The following is a 19,496-nucleotide window of genomic DNA, read 5'->3' as shown; positions in this document are numbered from 1 at the left end:
TTAGACACTGGACCATATTCACGCTCCTTCCCCAGAGTTTCTCAAAGTGATAAAATTAAGAAAAACCATTAGGGCTGCAACGGGCGTGCCTCCCAGGTACACACCCCGACATCACCCCCAGAAGCGTGCACCAGCATCTTATTCTCAGCCTTGGGGATGAGGAATCTGAGTTTCGGGGTGGAAGTGTGCTCAGCTTGTATGTGGGGGGAGGGGAAAGAGGGGAGTCTGCGTCCCAAAGAAAACTCTGGAGTTTTCCCAAGGAAGCATCATTCCCTTTAGCTATGGGTCAAATAAACAACCCTGTAATCGTTTCAGTACAAAGCTTTTTTTTATTGACATTGTAAGAAACATTGTTCTTTCTTTTTGTTACAAAAGGACTAGGTGGTTCTGAAAGCGAAAGTAGAGTCCACGTGTGGCAGGACGGCGGCCCTTGGCATGAGCTGGGCGTGGGGGCATCGCACGGCTGCAGGCTGATCCGAGAAGGCCCAGGGCCGGCCACATCCGAACACTATGCCTAACAATACTTAAATGTATTTACATGTGTTTCTTTTAAAAAAGGATTACACATTTTATTTTTTAAAAATCTAAAAAAGGTGAAAAAAATGAACTCGTCTTTTATTTTACACGTTTGCAAGATACAGAACGGTGACTTGTCAGAAGAGAACACCCTCCATCAGTTCAAAACAACACGGGAAACCAGGTTACAAGACCGCTCAGACTCTGCTCCGATCGTGTGCTCTCGGCCGGCCAGGGGGCAGGGGGCAGGGGGCGCACAGCCTTGGGCTCCGACCGGGCAACACCAACTGGTCCCTCGCATCGACAAGATCAACATAAAATAAGGCACATACATTGCAAGAATCACAACTCTGCAGCTCAAGAGGACGAGCCAACGTATGAGGAACAAGGGGCAGTCTCATTAGCTCTTTAGGAAAGAAAACAAAATGGTTTAACCAATAAAAACACGGCTCACACAGGTGTTCCAGAGGAGTACCACATTTGAGCCTGTACTGAGAAGTCAGATGTGACACTATTGAGTTCCTGCTGTCTCCCTCAACGCCAGGGTCGGAGAAGTGGAGAGAAGGCTGGAGGCTAGCGGCTGGGGATGGATCCTGCCAGAGGAGAAGCCAAGTCTACAGATGGGACGCTTCCAAGTGGCCCCAAAAGACCTTCCTTCCACTGACCATCAGGACACATCGTGGCACTCCTGGAAAAATACACTTTCCTCCTCCCTCTCCCCTCTTCCCCATCTTTCTGAGATTTCCCTAGAGAGAAGCCAAAGACTGCACTGAACTAGGACTATCTCTGCAAATCTAAGGGTAGAAGGAAGGAAACCAAGTATGAAAAGGCAAAGAAAGGGAGCAATGCAGAGAATCAGCTGAAACCACAGGGCAAAACAGAGACACAGGATGACAACAGTCCTCCCATGGCTGCCGTCAGTTCTTCCATGGAGGGCAGGCGAGGAAGGAACTTAGGGTAATTGAGAAGCGCAGGTCACATCTGGGAGTTTTACTGGGGAAGGACTCTGATGGACAAGGAGGGCAGGGTGGTCCCGGGGACCGCTGTCCTCACTCAGCAGGCTGCAGAACGCCCAGGTCCCGAGCTTGGAAACCAAGAACAGGATCAGGCCAAACCGTGAGAGCACGGAAGATAAGATCGGGGCGTAGAGGTTCTGCTGTTTGTGGAAAAAGGAGACTCAGGGAATGGACCGCCGATCTTGTGACCAGGTCATGACCTCTTTGAGGAACACAGAGAAAGCCTGGTTCTTTTCTGTTGCAAAGGGGTAGACTCCACTCCACTGAGCTCTGATCAGTAGCTGTCTTTTGCTTTTTGGGCTCTGTTCCAAAGCAGATGCGTCCTTAAAAGCAGGTGCTGGATGTGGGAGGGCAGTGGGAGAAGTCTCAGCACCCCTCCCAATGGTTTCAGGAACATTCAGTTGAAAGCAAACCCAACTTTCTTAGCCACAAAGTCCCAAAGGGCAAATTTACCTCCACACTGAGATTCTTGGTCCAAATGAGAGATCAGGAATGTGAGAAAAATGGGCTGGTGCTAACATTTTCTTCCTATCATCTAATGTTCTATTTTACTCGACTTTGTCTAATGCTAATTTAAATGGCAGGAATAAAGGGGAAAAAGCCATACAATTGACTCATGAGTCACTCTGGATAAATCCAACTTCCAGGGTCAATGGGACAAAAGAAAGCAGGTAGTCCAAGGTGTTAATATTTTATTTTTCATAGTTTACATATTTTTAAATGTAAAATGTGGATAATCCCTGTACTTGGTACACACATAGTATGTCTTTTATGTGTATCGGCCGCACATGGCCCGTAGCTCACTTTTTTAGTCTTTAAGTGTTTTAATCCAAAACAAAGGTTCAGATTAAGTCCACATGAAGGACTAACTGCATAGAACATTGAACTTCTTAAATGGATGCATCATTTAATAGATCGGGTGTAAGAAAAGGCATCCACACTGGTAGTAACCAGCCTCCCTAGTGCTTTCAAACACTAACAACGGTTAAAGTGATTTATTCCAAACGTCATCGTATGTGAGCTTTTTCCTTTACAACTAAGTTTTATAAATCCCTTAAAATAGGGCGCTTAGGATAGAAATACTCCTTCACTATGGTGGAATTAATGTATGTTAATGAAGTAGCCTGCTGTGGGGTTGTTTAAATACCTAAATACTTAGACCTATATATCATCAATTCTCAGTTATCTATGATAACGGGTAAAGAGATGGAACTATAAATCAACAAATACAGCAAACCCACAAATGTCCCCCAAACTATTTCTACCCAGTAGCTTCACTCTACAATCTACCTAACTTCTTACCAGAACAGATGGAAGTCGCAAACCCACTGCCCTTCCCCTCTCTCCCTGGAGTGCGGAGCAATACCGAACGGTCGTGGAGACAGAGGGAAGAGAAGCAACGTGGATAACTGAGAAGTGAGCACATAGACGGACCTGCCCTGAGTGCACCGACGGACAGGAGGAATTCTGCACCCCAACTGTGAGCAAACTCGTGTTCATCTGCCAGAGCCCCAAATTCCCACTTGTGTGCAACCGTCGAAAGCATGCCATGACCTGAACTGGGGTGGGGAGCACATCAAATATTGGTTATGTCCGCTACAGCGCACCCACAAAGGATTCTTACCCTCACGATCCATATTCTGATTCTTGGGCCCAATGTGGGAATTACCAAAAAAAAAGAAAAAAGAAAAAAGAAAAAGAAAAAAAACAACAACCAAAAAAACACCCAAGAAAACAAAAAACAGAAACACAGAGCACATGTAAAGGAAAATTTAAAAAGCTGGAAGTGTCACCCCTTGGTCAAAAGCACACCAACTCCTATTTCCTTTGAGTAACAGAGAAACACGTCAAATCCTCTCGTCTGATCTCTCTTCGAAAAGAAGAACACGCACATCACACATTTACACTGGTTTACTAAAAAGGGGGGCGGGCTTACAGTTAAAAAAAAAAAAGGAAAACGGAGAGGATGGTTCGAGTGTAACAATACTGATTCAAAACTGAAATGGAAGACAGTTTCTCCCTAGAATACTTTAGGGTTGTTCAGAGTCCTTTTCCATAAAAGGAATATACTTGAAACATCCCAGTTAGGTGAGATGAGATTGCTAAAATACATAGAGGACTAAAAAACAAAACAAAACAAAACAAAACAAAACAAAAAACCCCAAAAAAACATCAAAAAACCCAGTCCATTTAATCTTTTAAACTCCTAAAATTTCATGTTGGTTGGCAGCCTTTCCCCTAATGCCTACTGCATCACTGCAAGGAATTTGCTTTCTTCCGCGAGGGAGGTCAGCAGCGAGCTCATGTCCCCAATGGCCATGTTGGTGGTGCTCACTGACAGCGCGGGCAGCGGGAGGGACGCGCGTGGCGTCGTGAGGCGGGAGGAGCTGTGGGAAAGGTTCTGAATGATGCTGGGGCTCAGGGCTCCTGACATCAGGCTGGCGTGGTCCCCGTCGTCTATGATTGCATCAAAATCAATCTGCACCCCTTCCAGGTCGTGGCTGTCGAGGCTGTCAACTGTGCTCGTCACCTGGTTAGCACCTGGGGAGAGTAATTCAGAGTGTTCGGCGCCGGGCCCCTGGAGCAGGCAGTTGGCTTCCGAAACGGAGAACGAACCCGTTTTCACGTCCTGCTGACTGAAGCCAACGGTTTGGTCATAGAACTGACCAGAGTAACTCTGTGGGTTAGAACAGAGCGGATGGGGCTGCCCTTGTGTCTCCAGCTTGACGCCGTTCACCCTGCAGGTCTGACTGGTGTCACTGAGCTGTCCCTGCTGCAGAGCGAGGCCGCCCCTCAGCACGGCCTGGCGCCTGCCGCCCCCATAGCCGGCACAGGGCTGGTAGCCCCTGGCAGCTGCCAAGCTGGACGGCTGGCTGCCGAGGCAGGCAGGCCCCGGCAGGCCACTCTCCGGCCCTTGATAGATGTTGACATGTGAGGTAGCGCTAACCTGCCCTAGCATCTGCTGACCGGCGCGGCCTGCCCCTTGGTGGTGCATGCCGTCGTTGAGTAGCTGAGGGGCCAGGTAGCCCTGGCCTACCAGGTCTGGGGGCGCCATGCCATTCACAGCGCTGCCCGCTGACTCGTCGGGCACCACCGACAGGCCAAAATCTGGCTGGCCCCCGTTGCCCTGCACCGCGGTGCTTTTCAGCTTTGCCGCTTGAACCCCAGCACCGCAGGCCCCGTCGAGCAAGCCGGGGGCCCCGGGCTGCCTGCTGAGGCAGTTCCCATATGGCTGGGCCTTGTAGGGCTGTTCATGGAAGGCGTTTCCATTGGTGCCTGGTCCGCTGCTGTGGCTCGCCAAGTGCTCCGGGCCGCCGTAGGAGCTGCCGTGCTCTGCGAGGGTCGGGTACCCCCCAGCTGGGCCGGCCCCATTCCTCAAGGGGTTCTGTGGGTGGACGCCCACGTTGCCGTATAAGCCGAAGGCGCGAGCCTGCTGCGCCGTGGACCGCTGGCCGCACTTCAGCTTGGAGGAGCACAGGTCGGCGCTGCCGGAGCTGACCTCATTCCACTGAATGGGCAGGTCGGGTTTGCTGGCTTCGGGGCAAGGCTGCTCCAGCGGCCGGTACGGCTGGCCGGCATGGCCGGCGTGGCTGTCTGGCAGCCCGGGGGGGTCGAAGTCTCCATGCCCATTCCCCAGGCCGGGCCCGTGGGGCACTTTGCCGTCGTCAGAGACGGCGCTTTGGAAGGGCTGCTCATACCCTGCTTGGTTCTGGGAATTTAAATACTGCACCACATCATCGGGCAAGAAATCCTCATCGTTCAGGCTCACATCGGCGTCCATGGTCAAGGACTCCAGGGTGACATTCTCGGCGATGCTCGGAGGACAGGGAGACGGCGGGAAGTGGCGGGGCTGGCCGCCCTCTGGCCGAGTGTAGTTCTGCAGCACTAAGTTCCGCTTCTCCAGGGACGGAGGCAACGCCGGGGGGTTGAAGCTGTGCAGGCTGGTGAAACGCTGCACCCGGGGCAGGGAGAGGCTCTCGGACACCGTCCTCACCGGGTCGCTGGCCCTCCTCACGCCGTTGCCCAGCGCGTCGGTGGGAAGCAGTGGCCGGCGGCCGTAACTGTGGGCGCCCCCGTCGCTACACCTCCGTGGGGGGTGCACGGGAGGCAGGGCCCCCGCCGGCTCCCTGGCGTCCCCGAGCAGGGCCATCCTGGTCTTCAGGCTCATCCTCTCCATGTTGGGCAGCGGGGTGGGGGGCGGCCCGCCCGTGGCCGCTGCATACTTGGCTTTCAGGCGGTACTGCTGTGCCGGCGTGAGGCTGAGCAGGCTGGGCAGGCCGTCCCCCTGGCTGGCCTCGCTGGACCTGCGCGAGGCGTCGGTGGAGATGGGGTCGTAGGAGTCGGCCACGCTCACGTTCTGGGGCCGGCCCTCGGCCTGGGACGCCTCGCTGGATCTCCGGCTGGAGAAGCAGGGGGAGATGCCCGAGGAGCGGCGGCTGCTCAGATAGGCCGAGCTGATGGTGCTGGTGCTGCTGTCTCTCCGGCTCAGCGTGTTCAGCACGGTGATGTCCACACCAGAAAGGTCGCTTCTGTTCGGGAGAAGAGTCATGGGCCCGCCCAAGCTGCAGCTGGTGCCGGGCTGCGTGCCTGCGGAGAAAGGGTGGGAGACTCGTTCATGTCGGGCGGGCTGCAAACAGGGCAGGGTGCAGGACGGGGCGAAACTAGATCTGGTTTCCCTGGGCCCGGCAGTGTCTGCCCCAGCCAGCACCCTCTGCTGTGCGGCCCCAAAGGGCCCAAGCAACAGTGAAGGAGTGGGTGTGGCTGTGTGCATAGAAACTGCTTGCGAGTCCGCGGGAAAGCGTGCAGACCCGTGGCTGAATCCGAGCAGTAAGCACAGCCTGGATCACTTGAGCTCCTTCACAGGTGTAGGACACAGTGCTCCGGGGACATTGGCAAGTCCAAGGCCAAAGGCTTTTATTCACTGTCAGCTCAGAAGCAAAAGCTGACGTGGGGCTGCTCATTCGAAAGGCTGCCTGGCTTTCCTTGCCCTGGGAACACATCAGTCAAGGGGGCTGCTGACCTCCCGGGTGCAGATGGGAGACCAGATGTCTCTGTGGGAGAGACGTGCTCAGCCCGGTGCGACAGTGACGACCTCCCCGTGAGAACGAGTCATGCACCCTGTGAGCACACCGTGAGCTACCTTCTGTGGCGGTAATATCCCCATACCACCTGCTCTCCAGAAAGGCAACACCGACGTGTATGGGGACAGGGGATACACCAGCACACACTGAGCCTGGATCTTCTCACAGCGGCTCAGGTGCATGGACAGAACCGAGAGCCTGGAGCCGACATGAGGGGGGGCAAGGGACTCACCGTTTCCTATGAGAGGAGAGACTGCAGGGGCTTTGGGGGGTAGAATGGGGTTCAGTCGTGGAAGCATTCCATTCACTTGTTTGAGCCTTTCTAGTTTTACGTGCTCCATCCATCTGGTCCCTGCCGGGTTCCTCCTGGCTTGCAAGGCGAGGGCGGTAGTGGCAGTGGAAATGGTCGAGTCCATGATTGGGGTTTCGTCAATGGCCCCGAGGTCTCCCACACCACCTCCGTCGGTCAGAGGAAGCTCGAGCCCACTGTTGGAATAGTTGCTGATGGGGGACTGTTGGCTGCTGCATGAAGACTGACCACCAGGGCTTGGCTGAGATGTCTGCTGGGGTTAAGAGCAAAGGAAAGAGATGTTACCGGGAAGGAGAACGGAAAGGGAGCCAAAAACGAGAGCTCATGCAGACCTAGACCCGCAGGGTGCTCCGGGAGTGGAGTGAGGAGAACTGTGAGCCGGTGAATGGAGGTGGCCTCTCTCGACCGCAGCGGCTGATGAGCTGCCAGGCGGATGTGCAGTGGGGGCAATGGAAGCGGGGCGTGCTGAACGGGGGGGTGACTGGCACGACCTCAGCCACGGAATCCTGCCCCAGATGCCAACTCTGCAAACAGGCTTCCTCAGCTCTAATCCCACTTGCACGACTTGACCTGACTTGATTTTTTGGGCAAAACAGTCACTCTAAACCTCAGTTTCCTTATCTACAAAATGGGGACAACTTACTTATATTCAGGATTGTGGCGGGAATTAAGTGTGAGGCTCAGAGAGCACATGACATATAAAAAGACCTAGGAAATGGTTCCTGATTGGCTCTGAGAACTTTCGCGGTTCATCTTATCCCAGGTGGCTTTCATCCACGGCATCCGTGGAAGAGGGGTGCTCAAGGCACACACTAACTCCTCTCCTGCAAGACCCTCTCTGAGCTGCTCAGGGCTCCTTCCCCAAGCTCTCTGTAACCTCTCCCCCTTCTGTCTATACTCACGTGCTCTCTAGCACCCCAACCAGGCTGTGCATAAAGGCAGCTCTAAGAGGAAAAATTTCAATTGCTTAGCTGCTGCTGTACCCAGAGGGGAAGAAGAGCTGCAAGTTACAGGCGTCCGAGTCTGGGGAATTATCTAACCCTTCCCCTAAAGGGCCCTGGTGTTTCTCTAGGAGAATCAGGCAATGTTTTCCTAACCACAACTGTGTGGACTGTTTAAGCCAGTTCTGCAAGTTAGAAACTTGATCCAGTGCACTGGCTTTCCATCAGGGAAAGGACCACCCACGCCGGGGCTCCTGGAGATGGGGAGCAGAGGAGAGCTGGCTGTCCTCAGGTCGGGGGGGGGCACCATATAAAACGGCCCTCAATGGCCAGTCTGCACAACGTAGAACCGCTCTACCTAAAATTCCACTGGTTGATAAACAGCATAACCCCTTTTGCGTGGATAAGAAAAGTGACGTTGAGAGAAGTTCAGTGACTGCCCAAAGTCACAAAGTCACAAAGTCAATGTTACAACCAGCCTAGACTCCCCGCCCAGCACGACTTCCAGTTCTCCACGGAGCCCTCTCCAGCTTTCCTGTAACCACTGGAGCCTGCCAGCAGCCCGAAGAAAATTCCCCGGGGAGAGAGAACCACACACACACACACACACACACACACACACACACACCCACACACTCAGTTACGGACTCCCATGTTGTCCCAGGTGGAGTGCACAGAGCTGTCGGGAAGGGGTTTTAGGCAGAGGGCTTCTCAGTGGAACCCATCACACTCATTCTGCAACCACATACATAGAGCCAAGCAGATGAACACTTTCTAAGTGAGTGCCACGTGATACACTGAGTTTGTCCTGGGCAACCAAGCAGAGCCAAAGAAGATACACAAGTCTGATTGTGAGTTCGGGAAGCCTTGCTCACGTTCTGCTTCCGTAGAATCCTGGGGCTCCAGGCCACCTGCTCCTTCCCAAGGTACTTGGAGCATGCAGGACTTCAGAGGTCTTTGACTCTTGGACTGTCAGTTCAGAGTGTGTGCAAGTGAATCTGTGTGTGTGTATGCACACACGCATGGCAGACTCACGCTTCCCCAGGGCACGGAAGGAGCCACAAATGCATTTATAACCAGAGAGCAGCTCAGAGGCGCTCAGACCTTTCGATACAGATTAAACTGCAAACAACAAATGTGTCCAGATCGTCCTCAAAGAGGGATGTACCTGTCTGGTCCCAGAATGAATTTACATGTGTCAATTTGATAATGAAATAGTCTTTGAGAACATCTGCTTGGTCGGCCGGCCGCCATTTGTTATGAACACCTGGACAAATAGAACAATGAATTTCACCATCTAACCCCACATTTCCACATGCTGAATGTTCAAAACACATTGTTTCTATGTTCGAAACGTAGCTGAGTGACGTTCACTACCAAAGATATCACAAAGCACAAAAACTAAAGAAAAATCAAACGCATAGAAGTTAAACGTTAAAACGAACACAAAACAGAAAGAGCAGAGAAGCCAAAATTCCCTCACCTTATTACCCACTGTCCTTAGGAAGTGAGAACAAGACATTTAGGAGCGTGACACAGAAGAGATGTGGAATTAATAAGAAAAAAGAAGAAAGAATTTAATTCATAGCACGATGATCAAAGACACGTTTTTAAAGAAAGAATATTAGAAATGTAAATCTCATATGCATTAGTAAATGTCTACGAAGCAATCTACTTATATTTATATATGTCTGGACATATACAGACAAAAGAGTCTCCTGAGGGAAATTTGATTAATTTATTAGCCTTACCTATAAAATATGGAGCCTCGTCTCAATCTCTAGGATCCCTCCTAGCCTATGTTTCTATGATCTCATTACTTTATAAAATAGTTCACATCTTGAGGCATCTCAGATATCACTAAGCAAAATAACTATGCATCCTTATTTCTACCGATTTTCTTTTTTAAATAATGGGTGTTTGGAGAGGAGCTGACAAGTTTTCTTGAGCTAGGGATATACATTAATGGTACAAGAGACTCTGGGTCCTTAGGATGCCCGAAGAACATAAATCATTGTCTTTTTAAACTTTTTTTTATTTTTTAAAACATTGTCTTTTGATGACATAATCTAGGAGACTACAAATTCATTTTCCTTGTTTCATTAAACACTTGAGGATAAACTGTTGAATGTTCTGCACGTTGTACAGGTGGACTTAATTTTAGGAAATGGATATGTGGTCCCCCCAAAAAAGTATGTACAGTACTGCTTACGAACGGATTAATTTTAAAGTATGGCGATGAGTCATAATACATATATCGACTTTTGACTAAGGTGCTTTTTATTTTTATTTTATTTTTTGGCTAAACTGCTTTATATTTATTTTTCTTTCTTTCCTTCGACTAAGGTACTTTTTAAAAGCAAAATACAGCTACCCACTGTGAAGTTATGATAGATCTGGATAGCTTATTTGTATTATTTTTGACTACACTTAATGTCTCTTTCTAAAACTCTTAAACTCAGTAAGTCAACTAAGATTCAAACGATCATTAAATTCCACTTGCTCAACTCCGGAATCGTATGTGCACATTATTTCCTATCCATACGTACTGCTGCATGGGGACATCACTCAGGAACTCCTAGGATGTCCATCCAATTGCTGGACTTTTCTAATTTTAAGGAGATACTTCCTGAGACTGAGTAGAGCTATGCGGTTCTGATCACTCCCGAGCATCTGGAAATCCAAGCACACGACTTCTATCTGGTACGTTTCTCCGTCTAGGGAGTGCCAGACGAGACCCCGACACACTGGTGGAGCCTCAAATACAAATGTATCGACGCTTTTTCAAAAGCTCCTCTTGTCATTCTTCTCGTTGCCTTTCTTACAGTTGTAGACTTTTTAGTATGGCACGTACTTAATGAAAAAAAATCACCAGGGAAGTTTGAAAGAAGCTGCAACAGTAGCCTAATCCCATACATCAGTCTGGTGGCTGGTAAGTCCCCAAACCAGAATGATTTCTCCCGATGACAGCTTTCAAATGCCTCCCTTGCTCTTCACCTCCTTGGTTCGGGCACCTCTGCAGAAATGGTCTCCCGTCTATCAAGCCCATCCCTAGCCAGGCGCTGGAATTGGCTTTTCCAAAAATCAGCCGTGCCATGTCATTCGCCGGCACTGGTACAATATAAGCCTTTTTCCTCCTCACTCGTTTTTACTCCTGCACAGCGTCCTGGGGCCCCGCGGCTCCCGCTGCAATGCCAGGCCCTGCTCCCTCCTCCTCCTGAGTGCTGAACCTGAGGGCCACCCCCGCCACCCCCATCACATCCTCAAGGGTGCTGGTGGTGTGTCGCCCTCTCAAATGCCTTGACCCAGACTCGTGTGAAAGACCCATCACACTGAGTTGTCAGTATTTGCTTTTTGGTGGTCTGTCTATCCCACAGGACTATAGACGCCTAAAGAATAGGGACAGTGGCTTATTTATCTCAGGGTCACCAGGGCAAAGCACAAAGCAAAAGACATGCTTACAGGAAGACGGAATGGCTGATTTTCTACATTACAGGTCTACTGAAAATGTAGACAGGCATGCCTTTCTTTCTACCTGCCATGCAGCGCATGGTTCCAGGTTGATCTTAAAAACCAGTTAGCAAACCTTGATGCTCTTTTCGGAGTTATTCTATGCTGATTAACCTTAAGTAAGGAATCCGGGTCTCCGAGCTCCTGACCCCTTCAATCGGAGAGCCTAATGCAGTGAGGACCGGGGCGGTCTAGTCGCTCCTCATGCCCTTGGTGACTTTTTATAAAATGACCTAGGATGGCTTGGGGACAAGCAGAAGGAAAGTGAATGACATACCATGGGCTTCTCTGCCTTGACTGCTTTCACTTGGAGGCATTCTTCCCGCTTTGAGGTAGTGTTGCTGAGGTCCTTCTGCTCCCCAAGGGCTCCCTGAGTCTGCCGGCCGGGCGACCGGGACTGTGAATGGCTGCCGGAATCGCGTGGTGGGGGGGGCCGAGGATGTATGTCCCCACGCTGCTTTTTGGTGACATGAGCCTCTGGGCCATGCACTGTCTTCACGTGTTTCCGGAGGGAACTCGGGTCTGTGTAGCGCTTCGTGCAGCCTGGGATTTTACACACGTACGGTTTCTGCCAAAAGCCACAAGGATGAAATAAGAGATTGTTATCAAAGCGTTAATGCCCCAGCCCAATAGTCTCGGGGACGCGCACTGTCCCTTTAATTCTTTCAAAGCACTTCCACCAAGCTCGGAGGTGTTCGGACACCTTTAGGTACTAAGGGTTAATAAAGGCCATTTGAGCACTGTTCAGAGGCCAGCGAATCTAGCTTTAATAGGCTATCATTCTAGAGAGTGCTCCAGGAGAGATACAAATGTGCAAATCGCCTGCATGTTCTTGGAAACTTTTATCCTATGAGTAGGAAGAAGGATTCTGGTGCCGTGGCAGCCGCTTAGTAGGTATTTGAAGATGACTGGGGCACCTGGGGGGCTCAGTCAGTTGGGTGTCTGCCTTCGGCTTGGGTCCTGATCTCGGGGTCCTGGGATCAAGCCCCATGTCGGGCTCCCTGCTCCCTCTGCCTGCTGCTCTCCCTGCTTGTTCTCTATCAAATAAATAAATAAAATCTAAAAAAATATAAAAAGAGTGAAGATGGTGACAGTGAAGACGATGGTGATGGTGATGGTGATGATGGTGGTGGTGACAACTATGGAAGAAGGCTTAGACACCCATCACCTCATCAGAAGAACACTCTATGCCTTTGGAGAGTTTGTGTGAAGAAATTTCTCAGAGATGTCCTAGTTCTCAGATCAAAAATCACTACACCCTTTTTGAAAATGTGCTCTCTGCACATAGATGTAGTAAAAAAAAATTGCCTACAGCCTCCTCCGTGTTAGGTGTCACTAAAATATGTCCATTTGGCTTGCATTACAACTGTGTGGGATGGTCGGGGCTCGGAATATCCCGAACCTTTCTAATTCTCAAAGCTGTAAAGCCCTGTTCGACCGTCTATGAATGCTCACTCACAACCTGGGAAGGGCTGATAGGCGGTGTCCTGGAAATGAGGATTCCTGTCTGGCTCTGCTCCTGACTACCAAGGCCTGTGAATTATTCCATGTTCCATGTGGGCCAGTGATCAAACCTACAAATGCAGTCATTAAAAACTCTACGGATGTTTACAGCTAAATTATTTACCCAAATCACAGAATCGTTGGCATTTACTCACGACCGACATCAAAACAGAGATTCAGTTTCCCTGGCTTGAAATATAATATATTCATGAATCCTTATAAGAATATGTATCTATGTAGACCAAAAGATGAGCTATTAGGTAAGCGATAGTCATAAAAAGCATGATCAGTATAATGTACCCATTATATTAAAAAAAGATGCTGTCTTATAGAATATATGTGTCTAAAAGATGCTTTTTCACTAAAAGCCCAAGAACAGACTGAGAGCTACATAAAATGATGAAATGTCCTAATGTAGTGAAGACTCTGAAAATTATCCCGAGAGACTTCACCTCCAAATCTGAGATTCTTTTGGGGAGAATTGATTCCCATTAACTATGAATTACTTCTATTCAGGGGCTGGTGTGATTTGCGGCACATATATAATGAAACGAGCGCATCGACTTCTATGCATTAGGACAGAAGAATGGCTCCAGGGTGAGTGCTATTACCTCACAGCGTCCTGACCTCGGCCCTACGCTGCACACCGCACCACCGTGACAGGCTGATCCATCAGTGGGCACACTGGGCTGTATGGTGCTGGTGTCGGGGGGCAGGGGGACGCGGGGAGAGAGCCCCAAGCCAGGCCAGCATTACACGTCTGAGGAGCTACTCTTCCCAAAAAGACGTGCACGAGTATACTCTGGGTTGGCTTGGAAATGAGGACACAGCCAGAGGAGGAAAGTTTTTGCTTGTGATCAACGACTGAAATGAAATATCACTGTAGGTGGGGACAAGTGTTGTCAGTCTCACTGAGTCACCTGTGTCTCTTGTCCTAGATGCTCAACTCTTGCCACGGTCGTTTCCTTTTTGACTCACTCAACTGAAACGTACTTTGTGAAAGAGTTGTTGTGTTTTTTACTTGACTTCGAGCATTTATCCAACTAATTTTTCAATAAACATTTAATGGTCCTCACTACAGGCAAGACTCTGAGAACATCAAGTTATGTATTGCAGGATTTAATATCCAGAGTTGAAAAATATGCAGGAGAAATAAGACAGCATATAATTATCACCAGTCCCAAGTACGAATGCCACAGAAGGATGTGGACGGGGGACAATCATTTTGTAGCTGGGATGACTGTGGGGGGCATCAGTTACTACGTTTTTATATCTGGGTATAACGCCCAGTTCGTGGGGTCTAAGGGTTAAATAAGACAATGTATGAAACGCTCATCACAATGTCTTTGCTGCACTGAGTAATTAATCCGTGAACAGAACTTTATTAGGATGCGGCTCTGGAGCTGGGTCCTGAAAGAAGGCCAAGATTCTAAGGGATAAAAATGAAGGTAAGAGGATGTGAAAAGAAAAGCCACAGTCCAGAGGCAGGACGGCTTCACGCATGCGGGTGTGGCCATCTGGTTCCATGCATGGCCACAGAGGTAATTAGGTCAAGCCTGGAAGGGCAGGCTTGGAGCCGGTACCAGCAGCCACAAGCCTAGAGAGTCTAAACTTTTCCTCTACGAAAGAGGAAGCTGTTGGAACATTCTGGAGAGGGAGACAGAACCGACTCAGAGCTCAAGGATACTTGTCTAACGTGGTTCTGGGGGGACATGACCTATGTGGTCTAGGGTCGGGATCCCTGGCAGAGGCCACTGCTATGGCCCCAAATGGGGGAGGCAGCTAGGGGTGCAGAAGGAAGGTCAGACTGGCCTCCTGAATGGGACTGACCCCCTCCTGTTCGAGTCCACAGCATTCTGTTCTGCACCCAGAACAGCAAAGTGTGCGCTCGAGATTTGTTTAGGGAAGGAATGAAAGTATAAACAAGAGAGCGCAAATAAATGAAAGAAGATGTCTAGATTTATCCAGGCCCGGCTCATGGCACAAATCTAGATTCTTAGTTTTGGCGGATATGAAACCGTCCATCATCCGTATGGAGGGCCAAAGCCCTGCGTGGTCAAGGTGGTTGATTTATTTTAGACACACTGCTCAACCCTGGTGGAAGATATGATTGGACAGGATATCTTCTATCTCATAATGGACAGACACTCTTACGGTGCTGCACTCCTCCCCTCACAGAAGTGGACAAGCTCAGCGCTAATGCATTTAAGCAAACAGCCGTGCACATAATTTAAATCCGTAATAAAGATAAAAAGCTGAGTAAGTATGTGTGTATGTGTGCACTGCTAAGCCTAACACACCCGCTGGCCCCATGTCCCCACAATAACAGGAGGGCAACGTGGCCTAAAAATCTATGGGAATGAATACCTTCTAAATTTCTTGTCACGACTGTACTTAAATATGTGGAGTGCAGTTAAGCATATTAATTTAATTCAAACTTAATCGAATCCTCTAAAACATTTTAAATCGAGATATAATCCACATACCATAAAAAGAACCCTTGTAAATGGCACAATTCAGTGGCAGTTCGTACATCCACAATCTTGTGCAGCTGTCACCACTTATCAATCAAATTCCAGAATATTTCCAACATCCCCCAAAGAAATCCTGTACCTCTTTTTTTTTTTTTAAGATTTTATTTATTTATTTGACAGAGATAGAGACAGCCAGCAAGCAGGAGGAGTGGGAGAGGAAGAAGCAGGCTCATAGCAGAGGAGCCTGATGTGGGGCTCGATCCCAGAACGCTGGGATCACGCCCTGAGCCGAAGGCAGACGCTTAACCGCTGTGCCACCCAGGTGCCCCACGAAATCCTGTACCTCTTAGCAGTCACCCCTGCTCCCTTCCCTCAGCCTCTGGAAGCCACTGATCTCCTTCTGTCTCCATGGATTTGCCTAGAACCCCTTAAACTTTGCACAAAACAAGAACAGCAGATTACACTGCAACCACTGTACGTAGTAAAGACATTTTTGACATAAAAACATGGAGATGTGGCATGTCCCCTAACATACCCTCCAACGGCTGATTAATAATGAGATTCCTAATGACCTAAGTCTCCTTATTCCGCCATGACCCTTCCAAAAAGAGTCTGTACTGTGAACGTGCCCCTATGAGCTGAAGTGTTTGTGTGTTTAGGGAAAGTGTAGGTCATCCCATTAAAGACGTGTTTTTTCTGTACCCTAAGCTGAAGGGACACTTGGCGAGGACCTTAAAGTCAATGGTCCCTGAGCTACTAAGCCAGGTCAAGTGCTCCTTCTCTCACACATGTCAAGCAAACTGATGACCTCCTCAGTGGGGCAGAACTATGTCTCATGTTAAGAAATTCTGGCTCAATACCCCACTTCTATGCAAAATGTAGGGGGCTTTTTTGTGAACCTCTAGATTCATTCAAGAGAAGGCTTCACAGAGGAGCCAGAACGTTGAGCTAGACCTTCCAAAAGAACTCAAAGGCCTGGAGGCAGACCTGCATGAAAACCCAGGCAAAATAATGTGAAATCATTGTCATTCTCCAGGCTTCTCTGAAATTCTGGGGGGTAACTATCGACAGGTCCCAGCAACGCAACAGGAACCACCCCACCAACCATGAAGCCTTATCCAATATGCTATCTTCAATGACTGACTAGAAACCATTCTGGATTTCTGAGAATAGCTCCCAAGAGGCTTGGGAGTTTAGAATGTCTCTGGAAATCATGTGTGGCCAAGGCTGGTTGTCCTGTAGAAGTCTTTTCGGATAGAACGCATTTGAAGATACCACCTGGAGAAAGCAAGGGAAAGTGGCCATCTTAGCAGTAGCTGTCTGCTGTCAGCACGTTGCTTCTGATCTATCCTTGCTGCTGAAGTGTCCTCCTCTGCCTGGATTCCTGCTCTTGCCTGCCCAGCCAGCGGGTGGAAGGCCGAAGTTAAATGTTCCTACTGTTTCACCAGTAGGTGGCACTTCTGAACAAGGTGAAACTGGCTTGCCAGGGGTCTGAAGTTCCCTCTCTCGGTCAGCATTACTCACCAAACCGGGCCCACTGGCAGCCGGCCCCACGGAGAAGGCTCCAGGCCTTTACCTGCAGCCTCAGTGCCCACTCCTGCTGGGAAGGGCCAAGAGGAAATGAAACGGAATGGGCCTCGTCTCGTCTCCACGTGCATTGCCCTGGAGGGCTCTTTGTTTCCACCCTGAGCTCTGGGCCCAAACAGTGTTTTGTGGGGGAGCCTCACCTCATTGGAATGCGTCCGGTTTTGGTGCTTGGCGCGATCGGAGGCATTTGAGAAAGCCTTGTTGCAACCTTCGTGCTCACAGACGTAGGGTTTCTCTCCAGTGTGAGATCTCAAGTGCGTTTTCAAGTTTTCTAGTCTCGAGTAGGCCTTTGTGCAACCTTCAAACTGAGAACAACAGGTAAATGTGCGTTACTGCACACAATAACGGCTTATGCCCAGCCCTTCCTCAAAGTTGATGAAAGACTGGGTCAGCAGCTTTTCAAAACCGAGGAACAAAAGTCCACTAAACTCTGCATTTATTGGGATTCAGATGGGGCTCAGTGCAGTTCAAGAGACAGCATTTTCAGGGCTACTAAAAAGTCCTGGAGGTTTGTTTTTTTTTTTTTTTTAAAATAGACCACTCAATGTGGACAATGGGTTTCATTATCTGCTCATTGATCTCCTCAAATTCCCACTGATTTTAGATTCAGCACAAAGTTCACTAATATGGCTTTGTGTCCACACAAAGGCATGGAATTTGATCGTGTTTGTAAAGGGCCTTTAAGATGTAAAGCACAGGGCTGAGCTGTGCCCAGTACGCCTGGAGGCACCTCCTTGAAAGAAGGCTTAGTCCCGCCCTCTTGTGGGTCTACACCGGGCCACGGGGACAGACCAGGAAGGCAAAGAAAAACTCTTTAGAGTCATGTGGGTTCTGTTTTTAAAAGTGGGCTTACGGGTTTTAAGTCAAAGCCGGCACCTCCCTCTGCCTCCGGGTCCTCCGGCGTGATGGGCATTAGTGCTGGGGCAGGCATGCTGGCCACGCGCTCCTTCCAGTGCCCACCAGTGCATCCCGCAGCCGCCCGCCCGCCACTCTGCTGTTCAACGTGGTAGCCTCATGCCACCAGGGGCATTTATATTTCCATTTTTTAAAAACGAAATTAAATTTAAAAAATCAGTTCCTTGGTGGCCAGGTCTTCAAAGCACCCAAGGGGCACACGTGGCCCCCAGCTACCTTGTTGGACAGTGCAGGTCAGAGTGCTTCTGCTGCCCCCAAAGTGTGATTGTCAGGGCTCCATCCCCACTTCTGGCTGCCCCCCCCCATTCCAGAACCCCCTCTCAGGACTCCCGGCATTCATCACAGACCCCAGCTCCTCCCACCACCAGGCCACGCCCCCTCGGCTGGGTCCGTCCCCACAGCGGCTGCGCAGAGGCCCCCAGGGAACCAGAGCCCCAACCTGCCCGGTGGCCCTGGGCCCACGCCCGCAGCCCACGCCGCACACTCACAGTGCATTTGTGAGGTTTCTCCCCCGTGTGCCGCCTCATGTGCACCACCAGCATGTACTGGGCTTTGAAGGGCTTCTGCTCTCTCGAGCAATCCAACCACCGGCAGACGAATTCCTTCTTCTCGCCGTGAATGTGGTCGTTATTTATATGCTGGGGGCGGGAGAAAGAAAGGGAAAGCGCGTGGGAACTCGGGCCTCATTTCTGAAGGCGACAGAAGGGAGTTCGAGAAGTGCCCCGACCCTCAGCCCTAAGGATTATATGATCACTTTAGACACAGATGATCTTTTTTTTTTTTTCCAGTTTGTACATTTCGTTAGTAAATTTGCTCTTAGGAACCGCGCACGTGTATTTCCTGACCAGCAGGACTAGCGCTCTTTGGAGGAGCCCTGGTGGCCCAGAAAAGGGACCGCACATGGCCTCTTAAGTGGGGAGTTGTGAGTTGGGGTGAACCCACACAACCTCGCTGGGCCTCTGCCTTTTTCACCTGCCGAGTGGGGGTCAAGGTCAACAGAGCACAGGGGAACTCCCCAGCTCCCAAGTGCTCTGGGCCTCGGTTAGCGCTGCAGCTGAGATCTCAGGAAGGGAACACACACACACGCACACACGTGTGCATGCACACACGTCATTCGTCACAGACAAATGAACCAAATACTGAAGAGAACCAGGAGACCAACGAAATGCTTTGGTCTCTGGATCATAGCCTTCTTCATGTACAAATAATGCGTTAAATTACTATACAAAATACAGGGATGGCTTACCTAGGCTCTAAGGTTCTTTCCAGCTCTCTAGAACTCTCTTCACTTCGTTTTTAAAACGAAGATGAATTTCCCTGACTGCCTCCTTAATTCAAAATTTTAGAACCATTTTTTATATAGTTCCTTGGAGTCATACCTCAAGGGTCCGACCACGGGAAGACACAAAAAACCCCACGGAAGAGCCCAAGGAAGAGAAGGTTCTCACCTTGGATCAAATTTAAGTCAATTTAACTATGATGATTATGTCATTTAAATGTCCATTTCATTACCGAGGAAATCAGTGTCCTGGGTGGATCCTGTTGGTTTTATTCTCTGGTTACCCCATATTCTATTTGCCTTGATTTAAGGCTCTTACAAGCACTTTCTCAAAGGTGTGTAGAAACACGCCACAGATGAGTCT

The 19,496-nt window shown here is 49.7% G+C and overlaps 1 protein-coding gene across 4 annotated transcripts in view; it reads right to left on the bottom strand.

Moving 5' to 3' along the window:
* Positions 1-320: 320 nt before the first annotated feature.
* GLI3 (GLI family zinc finger 3) overlaps positions 321-19,496 on the bottom strand; it is a 278,170-nt gene continuing 258,994 nt past the window's right edge. For 3 of the 4 annotated variants that reach the window (XM_002914138.4, XM_034665614.1, XM_034665619.1), the window contains 5 exons: positions 18,342-18,491; positions 17,079-17,243; positions 11,652-11,942; positions 6,846-7,173; positions 321-6,119 (listed from right to left, as the gene is read on the bottom strand). In XM_002914138.4, coding sequence (XP_002914184.2) covers positions 3,778-6,119; positions 6,846-7,173; positions 11,652-11,942; positions 17,079-17,243; positions 18,342-18,491 — 3,276 coding nt within the window. In that variant the 3' untranslated portion in view covers positions 321-3,777. Of the gene's footprint in view, positions 6,120-6,845; positions 7,177-11,651; positions 11,943-17,078; positions 17,244-18,341; positions 18,492-19,496 lie in introns of all 4 variants that reach the window. The other variant, XM_034665609.1, reaches the window with a different exon arrangement.

This window comes from Ailuropoda melanoleuca, chromosome 1 (genome assembly GCF_002007445.2).
Source record: "Ailuropoda melanoleuca isolate Jingjing chromosome 1, ASM200744v2, whole genome shotgun sequence".
NCBI classification, from domain to species: Eukaryota; Metazoa; Chordata; class Mammalia; order Carnivora; family Ursidae; genus Ailuropoda; species Ailuropoda melanoleuca.
This window is presented reverse-complemented; position numbering and strand designations above follow the sequence as displayed.